Below are 23,116 nucleotides of genomic sequence, written 5' to 3'. Positions count from 1 at the left end.
CCAGAGCCCCGCAGCCCTACCCCAGGGCTCCAGCAGTGGGGCTCTGGTGGCACTTTAAAGGGCCTGGGCCCTTTAAATTGCCCCCTGGGGAAGCTGGGCCATCCCGGTACGGCGCACTGCTCTTGCCGGTACGCCGTACCGGGGCTTGGGCACGGGGCCCTCTTAGGCGCGGGGCCCGATTCAGGGGAATTGGTTGAATTGGCCTAAAGCCGGCTCTGCCTGTGAGAGTTTTCTGGGGCCCCCGAAGCGAGTGAAGGACCCCGCTCCAGGGGCCCCAAAAAACTCTCGTGGGGGCCCCTGCAGGGCCCAGGGCAAATTGCCCCACTTGCCCCCCCCCCCCTCTGGGCAGCCCTGCTCCCGAGGCAAGCGATCTATCTGGGTAGAGGTGTAGATACACACAGAACATGAACCAATGGGGGTTGCCATACCAGCTGTAACGAGACTAATTAAAAAAACCTTTTGTTGTGCTAATCAGGGTGGCCCATTCCAACAGTTGACAAGAAGGTATGAGCAACAGTAGGGGAAACAGATTCCTGTGTGTAATGACCCAGCCACTCCCACTAAAACTATTCCCCCAGGCTAATCTTTTCCCTACGGTTGCTCACACCTTCTTGTCAACTGTTGGAAATGGGCCACCCTGATTAGCACTACAAAAGTTTTTTTTCCTCCTGCTGGGTATAGCTCATCTTAATTGATTAGTCTCCTTATAGCTGGGATGGCAACCCCCATTTGTTCATGTTCTCTGTGTATATATGGAGCTCCTACTGTCAGGGCCGGCTCCAGGTACCACCTTGCCAGGTGCTTGGGGCGGCCACTCCGGAGGGGGGCGGCACATCCACCTGTTGGGCGGCAATTCGGCGGACAGACCCTCACTCTTGCTCGGAGCGAAGGATCTCCCGCCGAATTGCCGCCGCAGATCACGATCGCGGCTTTTTTTTTTTTTTTTTGCGCTGCTTGGGGTGGCAAAAGCCCTGGAGCCGGCCCTGCCTACTGTGTGCTCCACTCCGGGCAGCCGCTGACGTGGGTTTAGCCCAGGAGAGCTGAGGCCCAAATACAGTTGTCAGTCTCCTTGTTTTTGCTGATACAGACAAACACGGCTCCCCTCTGAAGAGGTAAAAAGACACTCGGAGCACAACGAAACTGGATTGTATTTCAACCGCTTCTCTTTGCCAAAGGGGAGTCGGCTTCAGGCAGACCACGGACACGGCGAGTGTATCTAGTGTGTCTTGCACACGCACACACACACAGAGCAGGGCTCAGTCCCTCCAGCAGGGGGCAGTACACACACACACACACACACACACACGCAGAGCAGGGCTCAGTCCTTCCAGCAGGGGGCAGTACACACACACACACACACACAGGGCTCTGCCCTCCCGGCCCCCCCTGCAGGGACACACACACACACACACACACACACACACACAGAGCTGGGCTCACACACCCACGTGGGATCCTCCACAGCCACGCTCCTGGTTTTCTCATGTGCACAATGCTTCTGCCTGGCCCCGATAGTGTTTTGCACCCGTGTAACGCGCTGTGCGAGGTGCAGGCCGACGGGGAACTGGGCCTGACCGCCGTGGCATGGCTGCTGGCGTTCAGCGGGGGACGAGCTGCAGCTGATACCCGCGCGGCACCTTGCCGAAGCCGTGGTACTCGGGGGTGATGTCGAGGTCCTGCGGGTGGGCAGGCGAGCGGAGGGCGAAGCGCTGCAGGATGGAGGTGAAGTAGAGGAAGAGCTCCATGCGGGCCAGGCCCTCGCCGGGACACGCCCGCTTCCCTGCAAAGAGCCACGGGCGTTATTTGCTGGGGGTCTTTGCGTAGCCCCCTGGAAAGAAGATTGCGGATCCACATCCCCGGGGCCCGATTCCCAGGCTCCCTCAGAATCCCCCCCAAGCAGGGGCCTCCCTGCCCCGTGTGGCGCTGGCATAGCGGCCCTGCACCCACCTTGCACAGCCGCCAGCATATGGGGCGGATCGGAGCCTGGCCGGAGTGCGCTGTACTGGGGCTATTCCCTGCCCCCCAGGGCCCACAGGGGGCGGATCGGGGTGTGGTCAGAGCGCACTGCGCTGGGGCTATTCCCTGCCCCATAGGGCCCATAGGGGGCAGATTGGGGGCGTGGCCAGAGTGCACTGTGCTGTGGCTATTCCCTGCCCCCCAGGGCCCAAAGGGGGCGGATCGGGGTGTTGTCAGAGCGCACTGCGTTGTGGCTATTCCCTGCCCTGTAGGACCCATAGGGGATGGATCATGAATTAGAGCAGCCCTGAGGTTGCTGTAAGTGACACCTGGACCCAGCAGCTCCAGGCTGTGTGGTGCACAAGGGGGTTTAATGCCCCGTCCTGACCACACCTGGGTTCAGCTTCCCGCACACACGCCAAGGACTCCAGGGAGTGCCCCGGGGACTTCCATTTGCCCAGCTAATGGACAGAGGAGGTGCTCCGACGCCAGCGCGAGGAGCCCGGGTCTGAAACCGTTGGGTGCTTCCCAGGAGCGCGGGAGCTGCGACCCTTGCTCAGCCCCCGGGGCAGCGGGTTTTGCTGTATGAAGAACCAGCAGGGACCGAGCTGAGGGAACATCTCCCCGGCTTGGAGTCTGGAGGGGGCTGGGGAGACAAGGAGACCCCGTCCTTCAAAAATCCCACATTGCCACCCGCATCACACATCCCGACGAGCCCTCGCTCATCTGCTGGTGTTCACCCGGCACAGGGGGCCCACGCAAGCCCTACGCCCCACGGAAGTCCTCGAAAGAGGCCGTTGTGGGTGTCTAGGCCTGTGCACAGGGGCAGGATCTATGCTGGTGGCCTCGGGCAGCGTCGTTTCTGGCGCGCGTGGCACCGCACCGCCGGGAGATGGAGCTCTGCTTTTGCCCCTGGGCGGGCACCCTGCAAATGCAGCTGCTAAAGGGAGCCCAGAACCGACCTGCGGAGAAGGCCATGAATGCCGCGTTCTTCTGAAATCCACCCGCCTCGTCCAGGAAATGCCCGGGGTCGAAGGTCTCCGGGTCTTCGAATTGCGCGGGGTCGTGCAGGACGGAATGCAAGACGGGAAAGATGGCCGTGCCCTGGAGGGGAGAGTTCAGACCTGGCTTAGCGGAAACGGCTCCAGATCGAAGAGCATGGATGCTTATGGGCCTTCCCTAGAGATGGATGGCGCCTGCCTCCCCAGAGGTATTTGGTCCTCCTCAGGGCTGGGCTTGAGGCCTTCTCGTGGGCCCATCCTGCAGCCCCCCTTGTGCCGGGCGCTGCACAGACTCAGAGCGAGAGACGGTCCCTGCCCCAGCGAGCTACAGTCTACATAACCACAGGAAGGATCCTTAGCCCCATGGCTTGGCTGTGCTATAAATAACGCCCCTCTCGTTAAACCAGGCCAGTGTCACGGTAACAACCCCCGACAGCGGTCGTTAGCAGGGTTTGAACCCGTGACTTTCAGCCTCATTCTCAAACCAGCAGCAGCTATTCTTGAGGGGACCAGCCACTAGAGGGCAGCAAAACCAGCTTTGCCCTCAAGTCGCACGAGGCCTCGTGCTGTCATTTCTACCCCGTGCAAGGTTGGTGCACCAGGCTGATCATTCCAATCCAACAGCTCCCTTGCACAAGCGCAGCCACCAACACCGGGGGCAGGGCGCTGGGGAACGGGGCCCCACGAGGACAGAGCGGCAGCCGCCCAACCCTTTTCGTCTGAAACTTTGGTGAAAAACGCAGCTACGGCGACACTGAAATGGTTCAGGAATTCGCGGCCTTTGTGCCAGATTGGTCACTCTGGAGGGAAAACTCTGTTTTGTGGAATATTTCTGAAACGAAATGGGTTGTTTTTTTCAGTTGGAGCCCACTTTTCATTTCAAAACATCTAAAAACGGCCAAGAGTGAGACAAAACCTTTCCTTCGGCCGGAAACAATTTCCTTTTTCTTTTTTTACTCTTCTGTTCTCTGCAAAAATGCAAACATGGTTCATTTTCGGTCCAGCCTGAAACAGTTTTTCACCCCGGCTTTTTGAAAAGACCCAAGAACTGAAAGATCCCGGCTCCGCCCCGTTCTAGCTCGAAGAGGCCCAGCTCGGGTTTCGGACGAAGGGGATCCATGTCATGCGTACCTTAGGGATGGCGTATCCCCTGAACCGGGTGTCCCGTGTCACCGAGTGGGGAACGCCCAGAGGAATGATGTCCGCGAACCTCTGAATCTCATGGATCACAGCGTCGGTGTAGGGCATCTTGGACCTGTCCTCCATGCCCAGGGTGCGGTCCTGGCCGATGACTCGCTCAATCTCCTCCTGAATTCTTTCTGTGCAAACGAAAGAGTTAAGAGATGAGCCGGGTGAAGGTCACTTTCCCTGCCATTCCCTTCTCTTGAGGTGCTGGTATTTCTCAATCCCAGCCCGGCAACGCTACTCAAGGCTGGTCTTATGGTGACGGCAATGGGCGAATGCTCAGGTGAGCGAGGTTCAAGTCCCAGCTAGCCCTGCATAATACAGCCACAGAGAAGGGGTAAGCGAGTCCCTAAAGGACTGGCGGCATGGCTTTGTGCTTAGGCGAGCCAGACTGGAGTCAGGAGTGGTAGGTTCGATTTCTGGGTGAGCTGTGACAAATCTCCAGGCCTTGGCTCCCTTCCTTTAGCTAGTTGGACTGGAAATGCTTTGGCAGTGTCTGGGCAGCGCTGGGTTCCTGCTCTCTGGGGGCGTGTTTTGGGGCCCTGGAGAATAGGGCGCTTGTTATTGACACCTGTTGGTGAACAGGGAGAAGAGCGGCCCGGAGCTGCTTGAGAACACCAGGTGGACAGAGGCTCGGTAGAGCGGGAGCTCTCTGTTGCCATCTGCTGGTGAGCATGGGAACAAATGGGCCAAGCCTCATTTGCATTTCACTCCTGTGACAGTTTGGGGCAAGTTGGTCAAAAATCAGTTAAGTTTTAAATCTGGGGATAATCAAACATGTTTATCCCAGCTGGGAAATGAAAGGACAAGAGAACTGCACCGAATGTGGCTAGGGTGAGGGGTCACCATAACTAAAATGGTAGTCTCGTGTGGTTGGGTAAATAGAATCTGGGCAAGGCCCAAAGAAGAGAAAGAACAGGGGTAATGAATGTGTATTGGTTGCTGTATGCGAGGGCTTTGTGCAGGTTCTGAGCCCCCAAAGTAGCCCTGCCTGTGGTTTGCACCCTGCCAGCCTTGGATAACAAACGGTAAGTGGGGCACAACGGAGAAGGGATGCGGCTAGTTCTAGAGCGCATTGCCTCAATCTCTACTCACAACTGCAGATGAGACAGAAGGTTGAGTTACCCTGGGGTGGATCTTACCTAATAGAGGCTGTTGATTTAATTAATTGCTGGTTTTCCCAAGTTTTAGTCTGTCCACCCCCCCCGCCCGCTCCTCCCACTCGCTGAAGCTCAACAAAATCAGACTGGAAATTTGGTGGCAGGGCCATTAGCGGGCGGAACGTCTTCCCAAAGGCTGGGGGGTTCTCCATCACTGGCCATTTTCCAGCCGAGATTGCTTGTTTCTCTAAAAGCTTGGCTCCAGTTCAGAGGGGTTCTCTCTGGGGCGTTCCAGGGCCGTCGGGGTCCCTTCTGGCCTTGGAACCTAGGAATAAAGTTTTCTTTGTTTTAACCCCCTGGACAGGTGCTTGGATGGGGAAAGTGCTGCCGATGCAGGGTTCCCAGGGGAGGCTATTTAGGGTGGGGGCTGTTTGTGAAGTGCTCAGCCGGCACCCCTAGACAGATCTAGTGGAGACCTGTGACGTGAGGATACTTCAGCAGAATCAGCAGCCCATATCTCAGCGTGGTGCTGGTGGTTTCCGTGCCTGCGAAAAATAAATCCAGTGACGAGAGGATCAAATTTTCGTGGTGGAATTTGGTGTCCGGATCGTTTTCCTCCTAGAGACAAGGGGTGCAGAGGAGAGGTTGTGAGTCCCTTGCAGGGCAGAACTGTGGCTTTCTCGAGCGCTCTGATTTCAAGCGCTGGGAGGATGGTCTAGCAAGGGGGCTATTCTGATAACGCTGGATAAATTCAGATGTTCTGATGTTGGTTTCAGCCAGGCTCTCTTTGGGTGAGGGTCACCCGAGCCCGTTCTAGATCTTGCTGGGAAGCAGTTTTCCTGTCTTGTGAAAACGGTCGAGATTTTGGACGTTTTTTTTCCCCTGTCCCGAATGTCAAAATTTGGAATGTTTTGGGGAATTGAAAATCGGACTAAAATGGGTCGTTTTGCTTCAATTTTTAGCATTTTTTAAAAAACAACAACTAATACATATTTTGTGCTCCGCTGGAATTTCAAAACAAAAAGTCACGTTCAGCTGGAAAAATGAAAATTTTCATTTGGAAACGGGGCATATGGACAATTTTGAACCTTCAAATTTTTTCTACATCGAGAAATTCCTTGAAACCGACCCTTTCCTGTGGAACGGTTCGGTTTTGCCGAATTGGCATTTCTCAACGATCAAATGTTTTTCTCGCTGAATTCCCAACCAGCCTTAGTGATAGGAACAGGTGGAAGCTAAACCAGAATCAATGTGTCTACACGGGGGCTTCACCCCAGTTGGGCTAATCTGGTTTCACCAAACCAGGCCTGGTTTACACAGGAGGTCAGACTAGATGATCACACTAGGATCCTCTGGCCTTGCAGTCAATGAGCCGAGGAGTGCCAGCCGGTGAGCGCCAGCCCTGCCGTTGCCGCCGCTAACGGCCCTGACCTGCTGCATCCGGATCAGGAAGGCGTCTGTGTAGTCCCGCGGGGAGGACGGGTCCAGGGTCTCTTTGTGCTTCCGGACGACCCTGGCCACGTAGCGCTTCTGCTCCTCGAAGTTCTCGAAGAGCCGGTTGTGAGGGCCGGGCAGGTGGTTCATGATGGCGGGGAAGAGGTTGTAGAGCTGCCGGGCGTAACGAAGGGGTCGCAGTGGGTGCCAAGTGATTCCCTCGTGCGTGGGGCGAGATCCCCCAACCCCCCGGAGCAGAGAACTCAGTAGCAGGCCTAGGGCACCGCTGAGGTCCCCCTTCAGCCATGCCTAGGCCTGGGGGGTGTTAAGTGGGGTCTGGGGGAGGTGGTTAAGCAGCACCTAGGCCCTGTGCTGACACCCAGCTGGGAGGGGTTAGAGGACAGGATTAGATCTTGGCTGGGGTCTGGGCAGCGCCAGGCGCGACGGGGCCCTGATCTCGGCCGGGGTCTGGGCAGCAACGATCTTTCGCCCTCTATTGGCCGGTCCACAGAGCGGATACGAGCTACTACCGCTACCAGCTGAGGGAGCTGCTCCTTTGGTTCAACCGGCAGAGCAGCCTGTGTTCTGGGGGCTGGAGCTCTCCGATCCAGTCCCTGCTGACGACCCACCTGGGGGGAGATCACAGGTGGGATGCAAAGGGCCAGCCCGGCCGGGCCTCGCTAACCCACCCCGCAGGGGCTCTTACCTGCACCCAGATGGTGTCCACGCGCCGGACGTTCGCCTGGATCAGGTCGAGCAGCGTCTGGAACTCCTCATCCTCGTAGCTGAACCGCGCCCCGAAGACCACGGAGCAGATGACGTTGGAGACGGAGCGCCGCAGCATGAAGGTGGGGTCCAAGGGCATCCCTGGCGGCCAGGTCCGAGAGCTGCTTAAGTGCGGGGCTCGGTCCCACTGGCACAAAGGGGCTGGAGGAGCAGAGGAAGCCCCCCTGCCCAGCGTGGAGAGCCTGGGCACACGGACGTGGAGAGCCTCCTCCACGCCAGCCTCAAATGCCAGGGGCACGGCTGGAGCGGGTCTGCACTCCGGAGATCCCACTCCACCCCATGGCATGGCCATGGCAGCAGGGGCGTAACTTAGAGCCGCCCCAGGGCTGCTGCAGCGGGGGAGGTGCACATGGCTTGTGTCAGCAGGAGGCCCTGAGTCTCCTGCGTAGGGTGCCCAGAGAGCAACTGTGAAAAAACGGGACGGGGGTGGGGGGCAATAGGCGCCTATATAAGAAAAATCCCCCAAAAATGGGACTGTCCCTTTAAAAACGGGATATCTGGTCACCCTACTCCTGGGTTGTGTAGTCCAGGTGCCTCATGCTTCCGTTCTGTTCTCTTCTCTTGGCCTGGCTCTCTGACGGGACTACATCTCCCTTGATGCACCACGGCTTTGACACATGCCCCCCCACCAAGAGGGGAGAAAGTGATGCATCGTGGGAGTCGTAGTCTGGCCAGATTGCCCAGGCTGTAGAGGAGAATGGGAACACGGGGTACCCGAACTACAATTCCCAAGAGGCCCTGCAGCATCATTTTGAATGGATATTTTACGGTCAAAATTTTCCCTTGGGAACCCTCCAGCTTGAGTAAGAACACAGGGAAAAGGAGGTGGGAATTCCCGGGAGTCTGGAGTCATGGGACAAGGAACGGGGGGGGACAGTGGGAGACACCCACGTTGGACCAACCCCCGTTCTTTGAAAATACCAAAGCCAGGTTACCTTCTGTCTTCCTGAACTCCTCCAGCAGGTACCGGACTTCCTCCTGGATCCGCTCCTCGATGCTCCTCTTCCCCATCCCGAAATCCCTCAGGGTGCTGAGGGCAAACCGGCGCATCTGGCGCCACGTCTCCCCGTTGCTGAAGAAAAGCCCTGGGCATAGACAGAAAGGCACTCTGTGGGCACGCGCCTCCCAGCGAACGGGGCTCGAGTCTCAGCCCCACGCCGGAAATGACCTCCCCACCCGCTGATCACTGCGGAGAAAAGTTCTTCTGCAAGAGATCGTGGGTAAAACGCCGCGCTGCCGTTTCTCGCGGCTTTGGGAGTTTTTCCTTAAAGCCCCAGCTCCTGGAGTCCCGTGATAGCTGAGAACCTCAGCTTTTATTTAAAGAAGTTCCTACCGCTAATGGGTGTGGGGGGAAAAGCTTGAAAAGGTGACCCCTGGAGACTCAGGAAACAGGAGGTGAAAGAAAAGGACCTGACATTCGTTATTTTTAAAATAGCCGGTGATTTGGCTTTAAAAAAACCCTCAGGGTTTTTTGGCAGCTGGCTCACGAATTTTTGAATGCTTGGGGCTGGCCCAGACTCAGTCGGGGAGAATCGCAGGTTTTCTGTCTGTCTCCGCACACCCCCTTCCGTCTGTCTGTCCGTCCCCGACATCCGCGAGGAGAGTGCCTGAGCGCTCCCCTGGGGAAATCGAGAGCAGGAGTAAAGCCCCCAGTGGACTCCAGGCTCTGTGTTGAGGCTGCTTTGTGGGGTGAAACCTCTGCTGGGGGGCGAGGGTGTGATTTGGGTTTTTCAAAGGTGTGAATTTCCCCTTGGGGTTGCTTTGGTCCGGGGCTGGATGCGTTTGGGGTTTTCCGTCAGCGTCCCAGGACGCTGATTCCCGACCTGAGCTGCCGTGACGCCGTGAACCAGACTGTTCCTCACCATTGCCCTTGCTGGTCCTGTCCACAAGAGCTAACCCCTCTCGGCCACCGAACTCCTCCGCTTGGTCCACCAGGGCTTCCTTCACCGCCTCGTAGCCCCACAGCACCACGGCCCGCTGCGCCCCCAAGTAGATGGTGAACACTGGGCCGTACTTGTCTCGGAGCTGCAGCAGGGAAGCGGATGTTACGTTCGGATACTCGGGTCTCCTACACGTGCATGCGCTGGGCCAATGTTTAGCTAATTAACCCCGGGTGGCACTGGGCGGGTGAGCATTATCACTGACTCTGTTCTAGAGACAGGGAAACTGAGGCACCAAAGCAAACTGGTTCATCCACGGCCACGCACGGGGCTGGTTGAAAAACTTCCCCCGAACTGTTATTATCGCTGGTTGTTTTTGACCAAACACAAAATGTGCAGCTTGGTGAAGCCCGGATGGGTGGGGCTGGAAACGTTTGGTTTTCACTTGCCAACGTCCCAGAAGTTTTCACTTTTTGACAAAAGGTTGAAATTTTCCACGAGGTGGAGAAACCCCAACCAAACCGAGGAACCTGCTTCGGATCCGCTCTGGGTTAGAACTTGTGCTCGCCAGCCCGGTGCCCGTCCCACCGACCCACCCCGGCCTGGGGTAACTCACCCACCATGAACTGCGCTGCGGGATTCATGCAGCCAGCGCTGCGTTTCCTCGGTGTGCCGAGCTTCGACGGGACTACGCTGCCCGGGAACATATCCCCCCCAGCGAGGGAAGCAGCCCGTTCCCGACTGTGTATTCAACATGGCCAAGCAGATGAGCTCTTAGCCGTAAGGGCTGGTCTGTAGCCAAAATCATTCGGGCGTCTGTCCCATCACGGCCTCCGAAAGGACACGCCTGGGGCCAAATCTATTTACCCCAGCTACAGATCTGCACACGCCCGGGAGCCGAATCAAGCATTTGGCCTGTAGGAATCTCCTGCCTCGCGGCCCACTCGGGTGCAGGGAGGCGGCAGGACAGGGTGGCTTGGCCCTTTGCCTGTTAGGCCGGATTCGGGAGGAGCTGCTGCCCCCCAGCTCCGTGCGGTTCGTCCTAGGAAGAGCTGGGGGCGGCCTCCCCCTCCGCTGGCCCCCGACGCGCCAGGCGGAGATCCTGAGAGCCAGTCCCTGGAGTCGGGGTTGTGTCTCCCTCTGCCACCAAGAGCCCGACGGCTCCTGCTCCTTGGGGCGAAGGGCAAGAAATCACTCGGGAACTGATCTCACCTCCAGCAGAGAGCGTAACAACGACGGTCCCCACAACTGCGGCAAGTTGCCCAGGAGGGGCAGTGGGCATGGGCCCGGGGGCAGGCTCCTCCGCCCGGCCTGGTGCCCCCTCCACAGCAGAAAAAGCAAGAAGGCCGTGAGCAGGATCAGCGGGAAGGTGAAGCCGGGCCAGAGATCCATGGTGCGGGAAGGAGGAAGAGGAAGTGATATGTACACACCCTTGGGTGGAGTTCGACCAGGAGCAGGAACTGAAGGTCGATTCCCAGCCCCAGGGGCCTGGAGCCGCACGGGCCTCGCACGCGGGGCTGGCTGGAAACTCTCCTGACAGGAGAACTGGCTTTTGCACTGGACAGACATTACAGCACCAGGCACCTGCATCCCCCCAAAAAGCTTGTTTTGTCAGACCCCTCCCCGAAAACTGGGAGAAATATTTGTTGATGCATTTTTCCACTGAAAATTTCAACAATTTTTATTTTATTTTCATTGTAATTTTCCAACTGGGGGTGTGTGTGGGGTTCAGACAGCAGTACCCGCTGTGTAAAGAGACCGTCGGTGGTAGGTCCTGGATAGCAATCCCGGGTGCCTGGGAATGGAGAGCGTTAAAAACTAGCCGGGCTAAATAACCAGGCCGGGTGGCTCGAGAATCGCGCCGAGCACTCAGCCCGTTCTGGCCCCCGCCGGTGCCAGTGAGCTAGGGACCGTTGCCGTGGGACCAGGCTGGCCGGAAAGCGGGAATTTCACCGCGTGAGGGGGGAGGTTTCAACACTCGTCTTCGCGCCACGGCGGGATGAAAACAGGCCTCTGGAAACTGTTCACAGGAAATCACCGGGGAGAGCCCCTCTTGCTACCCCAGAGCTCTGGGGCCCGCACATGGGGCCTAGGAGCCCCAGGGGTGAATCCGAGCTCTGTCTGAATCCGGGTCCCGAGCTAGCGGCTTTTCCTGGGGCTCACTTCTGGCTCTGGCTTTGACCAGCGAGTCCCTCCCGGCCCTGAGGAAAGCGTCCCAGAAACAGACATTTCCCTGGAACAGTTTCGTTTTGACGAATCAGCATTTTCTGACGGGGGCGGGGCGGGGGGGCAATTCGTTGAAAATAGCCCCCCCAGTGCTACTTAATCACTAGCACGAGGATCAGTTCCTGGGCCGGGGGCCAGACGACCTTTCCCCCTTAGCTGTGCTGACCACAGGGGTCCCGCTCTGAATCTAGAGGGTACAAACGGCCAGTTGCTGCTTCCGGTTCCCGGCCGGGCCTTACTCCGTGTCCGCGGCCCCCCCAGGCTGACAGCCCGCAGTGCGCGAGTTATTTGAAAAGACACCACTTCAGAATGGCTTTTTATTGATTTCACAGCCGTTCAGAATGATTAGCCTCATTTTACAGGTGGGGAAACTGAGGCACGGAGCGGGGAAGCAGGTCTCCTGAAGCCCAGCCCTCTAGTCACTCGGCAACCCTGCGAGCAAACCGTTCTGCTAACAGCGGCTGTCTGTCTCGCTGGCGCACGGTTCCACCCGCGCTCGGTCCCAGGGGCCATCGGCAGCAGATGTGCCCGGATCCCGGCTGAGCGTGGCGCTGTCATTGGGTGAGCAAATTCTCTCCCCCGCGGAGTCGCAGGCTGGGGCGTGTGGAAGAGAGGGAAGGTTTGATATCGATCAGAGGCCTGCTGGGTTGAGGGTCAGAGTGGTTGTAACCCCATTAACCTCTGTCTAATTTGCTTCTTTGGTAGGGTTGCTGGCCTAGTGGATGGGGGGAAGCAAAGGCGGATAAGCCACTGGGCCTCTGGGGCCCCTGGGGGCCCCGGCCATTTGGGGGGCCAGAGCCCTGGCTGAGCAGGGAAAGCCCCCAGGCCCTGACCCTGGTCCCCAGAGGCAGCGCCGGGCAGGCACGGCAGTGAGGGAAGCCCCCGGCGCCCCCCGGCCCTGTCCCCGGCAGAGGAAGCCCCAGCACCCGGCCCCCCGCTGCGGCCCTGGGACTGGAGGTGCTCTCACTCCCCGCTGTGGCCTGGGGCTGTGGCAGGGGGACAGAGCGTCTCCAGTCTTGGGGCTGGAACGGGGGGGACCCTGGATGGAACGGGGTGGCACCCCGGGGAAGGGGAGAGCTGTAACCCTGAGCGAAGAAACGTGTCCTCCCCCCCCCGTTGTTTGATTCCTCCTGTGTTCGGGGAGACGGGGCTTGGTACTTTGCAAATAAACGGAGCATCGAAGAAGGAGCGGATTCCTCTCTCCCACTGCTCCTCCCCGCGGGAACAGCCCCCCAGGCCCTGCATTTTGGCCAGCAACTCAAGTCCAAGAAGCGGCGAGTCTGTCTTTACGTTGCTGGGTTTGGCCCTTTCGAGGCCCCCGCTGTCCCCTGCGGACGATCTTTGGGCGGCTCCTCCTCCGCGTGGCTCCCTCCGCCGCGCGGCACCGCGCAGAGCTGGTAGCAGGGAGGTACGTGGGCAAAGCCGCTGCCGCGCGGCGTGAGGTCGATGTCTCGCGGGGGGACGGGGGACTTTAGGGTGAAGTTCTGCAGGATGGCGGTCAGGAAGATGAACAGCTCCATTCTGGCCCACTCCTGGCCCACGCAGCTTCGCTTCCCTAGGAAAGCGAGGGGTGAAATTAACCACGCCCCACCCTGGCTATCTTTATAGCAAATCGCTACCACCTCGCCCTCCCAGGTTGCAGGTGGGGAGCGGAGCCTGGCAGGGAACCGGCGGAGACCCAGCGGGGTAAGCGAAGGGAGCCACAGCCTGAGGAGGCAAGGAGAGCGGGGTTCTGCTCCTGGCTTTGCGGCATGGCCTCAGACAGAAAGTAAGGTGTGTTCGTAACTTCGGGCTGGTCTGCGCTGGACAATGAGACCGACCCAGCTCCGGCGCTCGGGGGCGGGAAAAATCCAGCCCCCTGCGTGAGGCAGCTAAGCACGTCCCTGATCTCGGCTGGGGTCTGGGCGGCGACCAGCGCGACAGGGCCCTGATCTCGGCTGGGGTCTGGGCGGCGACCAGCGCGACAGGGCCCTGATCTCAGCCAGGGTCTGGGCAGCGCCCGGCACGACGGGGCCCTGATTTCGGTCGGGGTCTGGGCGGCGCCCGGCGCGACGGGGCCCTGATCTCGGTTGGGGTCTGGGCAGCGCCCGGCACGACGGGGCCCTGATTTCGGTTGGGGTCTGGGCAGCGCCCGGCACGACGGGGCCCTGATCTCGGTCGGGGTCTGGGCAGGGCCCGGCATGACGGGGCCCTGATCTTGGTCGGGGTCTGGGCAGCGCCCGGCGTGACGGGGCCCTGATCTCGGTCGGGGTCTGGGCAGTGCCCGACACGATGGGAGTCCCACTTTCTTACTGCTATGGGAACTGAATACGAACCTTCCTGCATCAGCTAAGCTAACCTGTAACTGAAATGGGTTAGAAGGAAGTTTGTTATTCTATATCTGCCCACGAGGGGCGCCTTTCCCGTATCTCAGAAGCTGCAGCTGGGGGCCGCCGGGCTCGTGCGACGTCCCCTTCGCCCTCCCAGCTCTGTACCTGTGGAGAACGGCATGAAGGCCTCGTTCGCCTTGAGGCGACCCTGCTCGTCAAGGAAGCGCCCGGGGTCGAATCTCTCAGGGTCCCTGAAGCGGCTGGGGTCCCGCAGGACGGAGCTCAACACTGGGAACACCTCCGTGCCCTGGCAGCAGAGAGGAGCAGAGGCAATGGGTAGAGCGGGGGGGGATGGGATGAGGACTCAGGACTCCTGGGTTCTATCCCTGGAGCGGCCCCTGACTCAGTCTCCCTCTCTGCAAAATGGGTCTAATGATCCCAATCTTGCTTTGCATGACGTGATTGGCGACAACTCCGCTTGCTTACCCCGGATTGAGATTAGTGTAACGCTGGCTCCAGTGGAGTTACTCCAGGCTGACATTCGGGGGGCGCGGAGGGGGGAAGGGAATCGCGAGCTGTTACCTTGGGAATGGCGTATCCCCTGAAGTGGGTGTCCCGGGTCAGGGCGTGCGGGAGGTTCATGGGAATAACGTCGCTGAACCTCTGGATCTCGTGAATGACGGCGTCGGTGTAGGGCATGCGGCTCCGGTCCTCCACCGCCGGCATGCGGCTACGCCCGATCACCCGGTCGATCTCCTGGGTCATCTTCTCTAGAGAGAGGCGAGCGGGACATAGAACATGGCACGGCTGGAGATGCCAGGACGCCCCATCGTGGGCCGGGGAATGGAAGGGCTTTGGTCCTGGCCGGTCCAAGAGCCTGCTATGTAGCACAGCCCGGGGCCTGCAGGGTGGTCTCGAGGGTCACCCCACTGGCCAGGCAGCTTCGGTCCAGAGAGGACATGTGCATCGGGGTGGCTCCGGGGAGGTCAGCAGAGACGAGGTACACCAGCTGCAGATCTGACGCCCCTGGGGTGAGGGGCACGGCCCCCACGTTCAGAGAAGCCAGGATAACGCAGCCCAGCGTGTACCTCCGGGGGTCAGCCAGCCAGTGACACCCATTGGGTCCCTCACCGCGGAGAAGAGCGGGGTGACGACACGGGGGATTGTCTGCTCAGGATGCTGGAGCAGACAGACCCTGCGGTTCTTTCTGGCTCTCTAGCTCCTGGCCAAGGTATGACCCGCAGGGCCCCTTGAGAAGGGTGGAGGATGCTAACGTGTGGGTAAGGGGAACGGGGCTGAGAACCATCAAACTTCTTCCACGTCGGAATACTCCAGATGGGGCCAAAAGTTACCACCCACTCAGGTGGGATTCTCAGCTCCACCGGAGTCAAGGGAGGGAGGCCCGTTGACGCTAGCTGGGGATCTGGCCTATTTATTCCAAGCTTGCAATCTAATTACCAGCTCCCCGCCCACTCAATTACCTTCTACCTCCGGGTGTTTCAGCAGGACCAGGAGTCCGTAGCGCAGGGTGGAGCTGACGAGCTCGGTGCCAACGAAGAACAGGTTGAATGCTGTCAGGACCAAGTTCCTGAGGTGGAATTCCGTGGCAGGGTTCAGAATTTCCTTGGAAAGCAGAGGCGGATACATGGGTTATCACCGGGTAGGGACAGATCCTCAACTGATGCAAGTCAGCATAGCTCCATGGAGTTCAGTGGCCTTTGGATCCATCCCCAACCCCATAGGCCGCTGCCCCTTTGAACACTCATTTGACAGGTGGGGTGAGAGACTGAGCTGATGCCCCCAGCCCCTTGGATGCCACAAGGTGCCAGGTTACCATGGAGTTGCCAGGTTACCACGGTGTTGCCAGGTTACCATGGAGGCAATAAGGGACCAAGGAGAGTCTAGGTGACTACGGAGGCCCTGTTGGAGAGCTGAAATGTATGGGTTACGTAGGAACAATAATGGTCAGGCCCAAGCCTGCGGGAAGTCACCGTGTGTCTTAAGGTTTGATGAGTATTTCCACAGGGACTTGTTTATGGGCTAGGAGGGGAAATAAATGTCTGTTAACACCACAGGAGGGACCCGAGGAAAAACAGAGTGAGTTGCTTGCTAAATAACTGATGCTGGTGTGTTTATACGAGGGGCCCTTCCAGGCCGGGGCCAGAAGAAGTTGAGATAAACAAGAAAGTGCCATGAAGGACAAGAACAGGAAAGCAGAGAAGGGAAAAATAACCCTGCACCAAGCAGCCAATCCGTGACGTGGTGGCTCTCTCTGGGTTGTGGGTGTGCTGATAATTAATCAGTGAAATGGCTAATCTCGTAGATGGGTGTGATGTATGCTGTGTGGGCGTCGCCGGGTTTCATGCTGATTGGAAGATATATAACGCTTAATGGCGACGGGGAGAAGGATAATGAATACGTGTGTGGGGGGGGTACATATGTGCTAAAATATAAAGGGGTATTTGGAGCGTTGTAGGAACAATCCATCCCGACCCGCCTATGCCCCAGAAGAAGGTAACTGATCATTATAGTTATTGATTTATTTTGCCTATTTACTGCCCTAATAGTAGTTGTTAACCACAAGAAACGTTTTTGGTTCAGATCAAGGTTTGCATCCCTAAAGCTGGGTGTCTGAGCCCGAGCGGGTTACAGTACCCACATCAGCTCTACGAGACCATGGAGAGTCTAGGTTTCCATGGAGATTCTAGGTTTCCATGGCAGCACTAAGAGACCGTGGAGATTCTAGGTTTCCATGGCGGCACTAAGAGACCATGGAGATTCTAGGTATCCATGGCGGCACTAAGAGACCATGGAGATTCTAGGTTTCCATAGAGATTCTAGGTTTCCATGACGGCACTAAGAGACCATGGAGATTCTAGGTTTCCATAGAGATTCTAGGTTTCCATGGCAGCACTAAGAGACCGTGGAGATTCTAGGTTTCCATAGAGATTCTAGGTTTCCATGGCGGCACTAAGAGACCATGGAGATTCTAGGTTTCCATGGAGGCACTAAGACCGTGGAGATTGTAGGTTTCCATGGAAGCACTCAGCGGTCATGGAAGCGCTAAGGTATCGTGGATGGACTCAGAGATTTACTAATGAATTATTCACTTGTGTTACCATAGTGCTAGCAAGCCCTAGTCGTGGGTCAGGCCCCATTGTGCTCAGTGGTGAACAAAGACAGAACAAAAATGTGCTGTCCAAAGAGCTTCAGATCTCAGGATCAGGCAAGAGAGCACACCGGGGACACAGGGAACCCCGAGGCCATGCGGGCCAGCGTGATAGGCCGCGGTTCCAGCACACAAGCGGCAGAACAGTGGTCAGGTGTTTTGTGGGCATCAGGACAAAGGGGAGTTTAAAAACTTGCTTTGGTTCCCTGAAGTACGTGGCGATGCCTGAACCGTACGTGTGAAACAAAGGACACCGGGGCTCATCCGTCCGTCTTAGCTTCTCTCTGTCCAGACCTTTTCCATCTGGAGGAGGAAGCAGTCGATGAAATCCCGCGGGTTCTCACGGTCCAGAGATGCCTGCTTCGCTTTGATCCTCTCCAAGATGAAGCTGTTGATGTCCTCCAGGTCTCGGAAGATCTGTTTGTGGGCTCCCGGAAGGAAGCGCATGACCCAGGAAAACATCTCGTAGAGCTGTAGAGTGGGGTATGGAAAACGGTGTTAAAATGGGGCAGCTTTAAATGCTCCGGGGTTTCCTAGTCCTGCTGGCAGGCATGTGGCTCTACAGGGAAGTGACTAATCACAGACAGCCTGGAGAGGGTGGGGGGAGCTGTGCCTCGGTGCTTGAAGAGCAGCCTGTTTTGTCTCTCTCTGTTTCTGGGTTCTCATGTCTTATCGTTCCAAATTCTCCAAAACAGGGTTACATTGCAACCTTCCCCCAAGAGTGTTTGATGTTTTTATCCAACCTCTCTGTTGGTGTGTCGTGAACATAATATATAGGGCAGAGAAAACCAGGGGGATGCACGTGTGACAGTCCAAACTCGGCTTCTCTCGAGCGCCAGCGTTTCAGAGGTTTCAAGGCCAGAAGATTACTCTCTAGTCTGATCTCCTTGTGTATTTCCTGTTTCCTCTCATTCTCCCACACCGCCTCTTCCCCCCTCCAGACCCCGCCCCCACTCGCTCGTCTCTGCCCCTCCCCCCCATCGCTCGCCCTTATTTAAAAGGGATGGGGCCATCGCCCCCCAGGCTTGCAGTCCCTTCTAACCCTATGACTCTATGAAAGAGGCCAGTGATACACTGAGGGTAGGGAAAGAAGGGCTTGATCTGCAGCAAGGGAGTTTTCGGTTAGAGATTAGGAAAACCTTTCCAACTCTCCGGGGAGTTGAGAACAGGTGACATAGGGGGCTGTGGAATCCCCGACGCTGGAGGTTTTTAACAACGAGTTGGGGAGACGCCCGTCGGGATCGATCTAGGTTGACTTGGTCCTGCCTGAGCGTAGGGAGATGGACTCGGTGATCTCTTGAGGTCCCTTCCAGCCCCACGTCTAGGAGTCTGTGGGGCTGATTCTCAGGCTTCTCTGCCCCACTCCTGCAGGATAAAGGGGGCCGGGGTGGCCCCCTGGGGATCCTCCTCCAGGGGGTGTCTGGGAACTCTGGGTCCTATCCCTGGCTTCTGGGCCGCTCACCTGTCCCCAGGTGGAGCTCAGCCGCACGAAGACCTGGTTAGTCTTGGCCAGCAAGTCGAGGAAGCTCTCGTCCGCGTAATTGAAGCGCTGGCCGAAGACGATGGAGCAGATGACGCTGGAGGCCGAGCGGCTCAGGAAGAAGGTGGGGTCGAAGGGCGAACCTGGAAGGAGAAGAGGGGATGGGACATACAGCTCGTCCAGCAGCTTTGGTACCAGAACGTCTGACGGCTTCCAGCCGGAAGGGGCACAGGGCAGGGCATGAACGGGGAACGCCTGCAGCTGCTCCCCAACCCGGCCGGACAGAGGAACCCAGAAATAGACGCACCCTTGGTTTTCCTGAACTCCTCCACCAGGCGCTGGGCCTCCTCCTGGATCCGCTCCTCCACGCTCCGCTGCCCCGGGCCGAAGTCCTGCAGCGCGGCGAGGGAGAACCGGCGCAGCTGCCGCCACCGCTCCCCGTTGGCGAAGAGCAGCCCTGGGGATCGGAGGGTTGTGCGAAGCGTCCCGTCAAGGGCACAGGAAAGGGAACCGGGAGCGCAGTGACTGGCCAGCCTGGAGGGGTGTGGGCAGCACTGCCTGTGCAGAGCGCTGGTGAGAACCCCGCCAAGGTGTGCCGTGCGTGTGGGTCTGTAGCTGGGGGAAAGAAGACAGCGGTGGACTTGCCCAAGCTGGCTCACTGAGTCAGTGGCAGAACCAGGGACAGAACCCAGGAGTCCTGGCTCCCAGGTCCCCTGCTCTAACCACTAGACCCCACTCCCCTCCCAGAGCTGGGAATGGAACCCAGCAGTCCTGACCCCCCTCCCCCCCACTCTACTCCCCAGACCCTACCCCCTTCCCAGAGCTGGGGAGAGAACCCAGGAGTCCTGGCTCCCAGCCATCAGACCACACGCCTTATATGTGGCCTGCAGAACTCACCAAACCCCTGGACAACTTCCTCGAAGGCCGCCAGCCTCCCTCTCCCGCTGAACTCGTTGGCTCGATCCTCGAGGGCCTCCTTCACGGCCTCGTACCCCCACAGGACCACGACCCGCCGGGGGCCCAGATGAACCGTGAAGACTGGGCCGTATTTGTCCCGGAGCTGCAGTAGAAACCAGGGCGGGTGCGGAATTGAGAGCTGAATCCGTCTCCAGGCGCTAGTCTGTTTCAGGGGCGTGATTTGCTATGGGGCAGGGGGGCAGTTGCCCCCCTCCCGGACCTTGCTTTGCCCCCATGCCCAGTTTTTCATAGGCCTGCACGCGCTGGGTTTTGCCCTCTTCCTTGGCCAGACTTTGCAGGCTATAATCGAATCCCATGTCAAGTGCTACACGCCGACACAAATTCCCGCCCGGCCCCTCCGCATTTTTCTGAAGTGACGCCCCTGGTTTGCAGTCGCTGAGCGTATCGATCGGCTTTCTCGCTGACATGCTGTTCGTGCAGCCACCGCCCGGCTCGGCTGGTGAACCATGCAAAAATCCTTTCACGGTTATTTATCTATACAAGCCACCGCCCCGTGTCCTCCCCCTCGCTCGCTCACCCCACCCAGCCCCTAAACTCTCCTTGGCCCCAAATATCCGCCCACGCCTCACACCCGCGCCTGTGCAACAGCGCACAAAGCTGAGATGCGGTGACCTCTGGGGCAGACTGCATCCATCGCCCGGTGTTCCGCGCTATATGGACGTACAGCACCTAGCGCACCGGGGTCATGAGCGTTGTTTGGGGCTCCCAGGCCTACGTAATAAGGGGGGGGGGATAAATCAAGAGGCCATGCCGCCCAGCAGCACAGGGGAGAGAATTTGAGCCGAGGAGACCGCAGCAAACCCTTATCCTCGTGCGGGAACGGTTCCCGGTGGCGGTGAAGGATGCTAGGATTCCAGTAGCAGGCTCCTAACCGCTCCCTGGGAAGAGCAAACACGGGATGCAGGCAGACGGGACCTACCTCCCTGAGCGAATTCACCATCCCCTCAGCTTTCAGCTGTAGTGCGTTGCCCAGGAAAGGCAGGGGAGTGGGGCCGGGGGGAAGGTGGCTTCCTCGGGACCTTGGTCTGCGCACAAGGAGGTAGATCAGGCCGGAAATACAGAGCAGCAGCAGAAGAGTGGTTATGTATCCGCCCCCCATCGGGTCCTGCGGCTGTGTGTCACGGACGTCAGCCAGAGAGGTCTCTGGTCCGCGTTCTGCGGGAACTCCGACTGGATGATCAAAATAATCCCGCTCTGGCTGTAGGATCTACGAGAAGCAGCCGAGCTGCTCGGCAGAGGCGTCCCGGCAGCCCGGGGATCCCAGGCTTTATACTGGCTGGTTTCAGGCCGGCTGGGCGGTATTTACCCAGGAGGGGTTGTAACTTGCATCGGGTGCATACGGTTCTTATCTGGGGCTGCTGGCGTTGTTCAAACATGGGCGCAGCCGAGAGCGGGTTTGGATCAGACCAAAGCCATGGTGGGTGCTTGGAGGACTCAACCGCTGGGCGATCCAGCCAGGATACGGCTTTGGGTCGTCCATTCCCCCGATAAGGGGACTGAGGGGAAGGTCTTGTGGTGAAAGCCCCAGGCTGAGACTCGGGGGATCTGGCTTCATTTCTTCTCTGCCACAGAGTCCCTATGAGACCTTGGGCAAGCACCTGCCTCTCCATGCCTCAGTTTCCCCATTTGTGAAGCCCCTGATCTCGGCCAGGGTCTGGGCGGCGCCCGGCCCGACGGGGCCTTGATCCCGGTTGGGGCCTCAAGATGCGGCCATAACACCTGTAATACTAACCGTACGAAACCAGGCATCCTCATCGCCAGCTGTGCGTTAAGGCACACGACTGACATCTGTCCGCGTGGTTCTTTCTCTCTCTGCTTCTCCCGCAGGGAGCACCGTGTGTGCGGGGGGTGGGGGCTGTGCATTGTACACAAGCCTATGGGATTGCGTCTGTTTCATTCTGACTCGTGGGACCCTTCTGCCAGGTGGAGCCGCCAGCCAAGGCTGGGGTCAGTCCTGAGGGTTTGCTCTTAACAACAGCCCTGACCCCGTCACCTGGGAAAACCTCCCGCTCTCCCTAGGCTGCTCTAGGAGGCAGGACTTCCCCACTCGCGAGCACGGAGTCTGTGTGCAGCAAAGAAAGGGGAAAGGAAGGACTGTCCCTTTAACACGCCACCCCCCTTCCCTGCACCCCAGTCAGCCGGTTAGCGAAGATGCAGAGTTGAGGTGTGTTCCCGGGGGATTGAACAATGCAACTGGCTCTCAGCCCCCGCTGGCCACCGCCGCTCGCGGGACAGCCCGTTCTCATGTCCCGCCACGTAACCCAGCCCTCGGGGAACCCCCCATGTAGCCAGTGAGGTGACCCCCCATCCCAAGCAGGGCCTGCTGCATTCAGCCCCGGTGCTCCTTCCTCGTACAATGGGGGTCACCGGTCCTTCCCCCCGGCCTTCAAACCCTCCCTGATCTGTCACCCCGAACCAGCCAGCAAAATGTTCAAGTACATTTTGTTCATGTGCCAGCAATGCCCCTCTGCCATGTCCATTGGCCAAACCGGACAGTCCCTACGTAAAGGAATAAATGGACACAAATCAGACATGAACAACAAGGATTCTGGTGGCACCTTAAAGACTAACAGATTTATTTGGGCATAAGCTTTCGTGAGTGAAAACCTCACTTCTTCGGATGCGAAGAAGTGAGGTTTTTACTCACGAAAGCTTATGCCCAAATAAATCTGTTAGTCTTTAAGGTGTCACCAGACTCCTTGTTGTTTTTGTAGATACAGACTAACACGGCTACCCCCTGATACTTGAAATCAGACATGGGGAATGGTACCATACAAAAGCCAGTAGGAGAACACTTCACTCTCCCTGGACATTCGATAACAGATTTAAAAGTAGCCAGACTTGAACAAAAAAACTTCAGAAACAAACTTCGAAAAGAAACAGCAGAACTAACATTCATTTGCAAATTTAACACCATTAATTGGGGCTTGAACAGGGACTGGGAGTGGCCTCTCCCGGAATTGACACCTCCTCCTCTATTACTGGGAGTGGACCACATCCACCCTGATGGAATTGGCCCTGTCACCACTGGGTCTCCACTTGCTCTGCATGGGTCAGTGTCTAGTGTCTGCGTCTGGATCGCTCACTTCACGCAGCTGAAGAACCAGTCGGAACAGGGCTGCACTCGTCGATGGCTATTCCTCGTTAGCAGTGCGGCAGTGTCTGTGGAGCTCGGCTGAGACCGGGCACAGGACAGCCAGGGAGGGGGAAGGGACACAGTCCCTGCACGCCCGAATGAACTCCCGCAGGAAAGCGAGAACAGACAGAAACCCCCCAGCTCTGACCTCCCCGGCCTCGGCCTCCCAGGAAACCTGCCCGACACCTTCACGAGACGCGCCCGTGAGCGTCGGTTCAGCACTGCGCTCGGCCCCAAAGATCCAAGCCTGAAGAGACGCACTGGACTGACGGTTCTCTGCCGCGCTCCGTAACCCACCAACCCCGCTTCGGCCTGAGTCATCTTGTGCAAAGCGTTTGCTCTGGGTCTATCGTGTAGGCCTTGCTGGAGCCCTGGGCATAACCACAGGCTGGGAACCAGAGCAGGGCTTGGCAGAAGAGCAATGCAGTCCAGGAAGCCGAGGATACCCGCTGGGTGCAAAAAACCCCAGATCTCTC

At 58.2% G+C, this 23,116-nt stretch overlaps 2 protein-coding genes across 2 annotated transcripts; both read right to left on the bottom strand.

Moving 5' to 3' along the window:
* Window positions 1-1,476: 1,476 nt before the first annotated feature.
* On the bottom strand, window positions 1,477-10,737 carry LOC117888573 (cytochrome P450 2B4-like). Its single transcript, XM_034792108.1, has 9 exons — window positions 10,555-10,737; window positions 9,325-9,487; window positions 8,398-8,547; window positions 7,383-7,543; window positions 6,674-6,850; window positions 5,719-5,860; window positions 4,089-4,276; window positions 2,919-3,060; window positions 1,477-1,780 (listed from the first exon to the last, which is right to left on the bottom strand). Exons 1-9 carry the CDS (start codon window positions 10,732-10,734, stop codon window positions 1,599-1,601), a joined length of 1,485 nt encoding a protein of 494 aa, XP_034647999.1. The 5' UTR covers window positions 10,735-10,737; the 3' UTR covers window positions 1,477-1,598.
* A 1,134-nt stretch (window positions 10,738-11,871) lies between these two features.
* LOC117888571 (cytochrome P450 2G1-like) lies at window positions 11,872-22,028 on the bottom strand. The gene is made up of 9 exons (XM_034792106.1): window positions 20,424-22,028; window positions 19,424-19,586; window positions 18,834-18,983; window positions 18,509-18,669; window positions 17,341-17,517; window positions 15,359-15,500; window positions 14,460-14,647; window positions 14,043-14,184; window positions 11,872-13,123 (listed from the first exon to the last, which is right to left on the bottom strand). Exons 1-9 carry the CDS (start codon window positions 20,601-20,603, stop codon window positions 12,855-12,857), a joined length of 1,572 nt encoding a protein of 523 aa, XP_034647997.1. The 5' UTR covers window positions 20,604-22,028; the 3' UTR covers window positions 11,872-12,854.
* Window positions 22,029-23,116: the final 1,088 nt, after the last annotated feature.

This window comes from Trachemys scripta, chromosome 16 (assembly GCF_013100865.1).
Source record: "Trachemys scripta elegans isolate TJP31775 chromosome 16, CAS_Tse_1.0, whole genome shotgun sequence".
NCBI classification, from domain to species: domain Eukaryota; kingdom Metazoa; phylum Chordata; order Testudines; family Emydidae; genus Trachemys; species Trachemys scripta.
This window is presented reverse-complemented; position numbering and strand designations above follow the sequence as displayed.

Bases quoted from the DNA above. Each gene is read 5' to 3' on its own strand.
- LOC117888573 (XM_034792108.1), bottom strand. From the start codon at position 10,734: ATGGATCTCTGGCCCGGCTTCACCTTCCCGCTGATCCTGCTCACGGCC. The intron at 9,488-10,554 runs GTGAGATCAGTT...TCCCTGCTGCAG, and splicing joins TGTTACGCTCTCTGCTGGAG to CTCCGAGACAAGTACGGCCC. The intron at 6,851-7,382 runs GTAAGAGCCCCT...TACGCCCGGCAG, and splicing joins TGGACACCATCTGGGTGCAG to CTCTACAACCTCTTCCCCGC.
- LOC117888571 (XM_034792106.1), bottom strand. From the start codon at position 20,603: ATGGGGGGCGGATACATAACCACTCTTCTGCTGCTGCTCTGTATTTCC. The intron at 19,587-20,423 runs GTAGGTCCCGTC...TTTCTACTGCAG, and splicing joins TGGTGAATTCGCTCAGGGAG to CTCCGGGACAAATACGGCCC. The intron at 13,124-14,042 runs GTACAGAGCTGG...TCGCTTTCCTAG, and splicing joins CTTCATGCCGTTCTCCACAG to GGAAGCGAAGCTGCGTGGGC.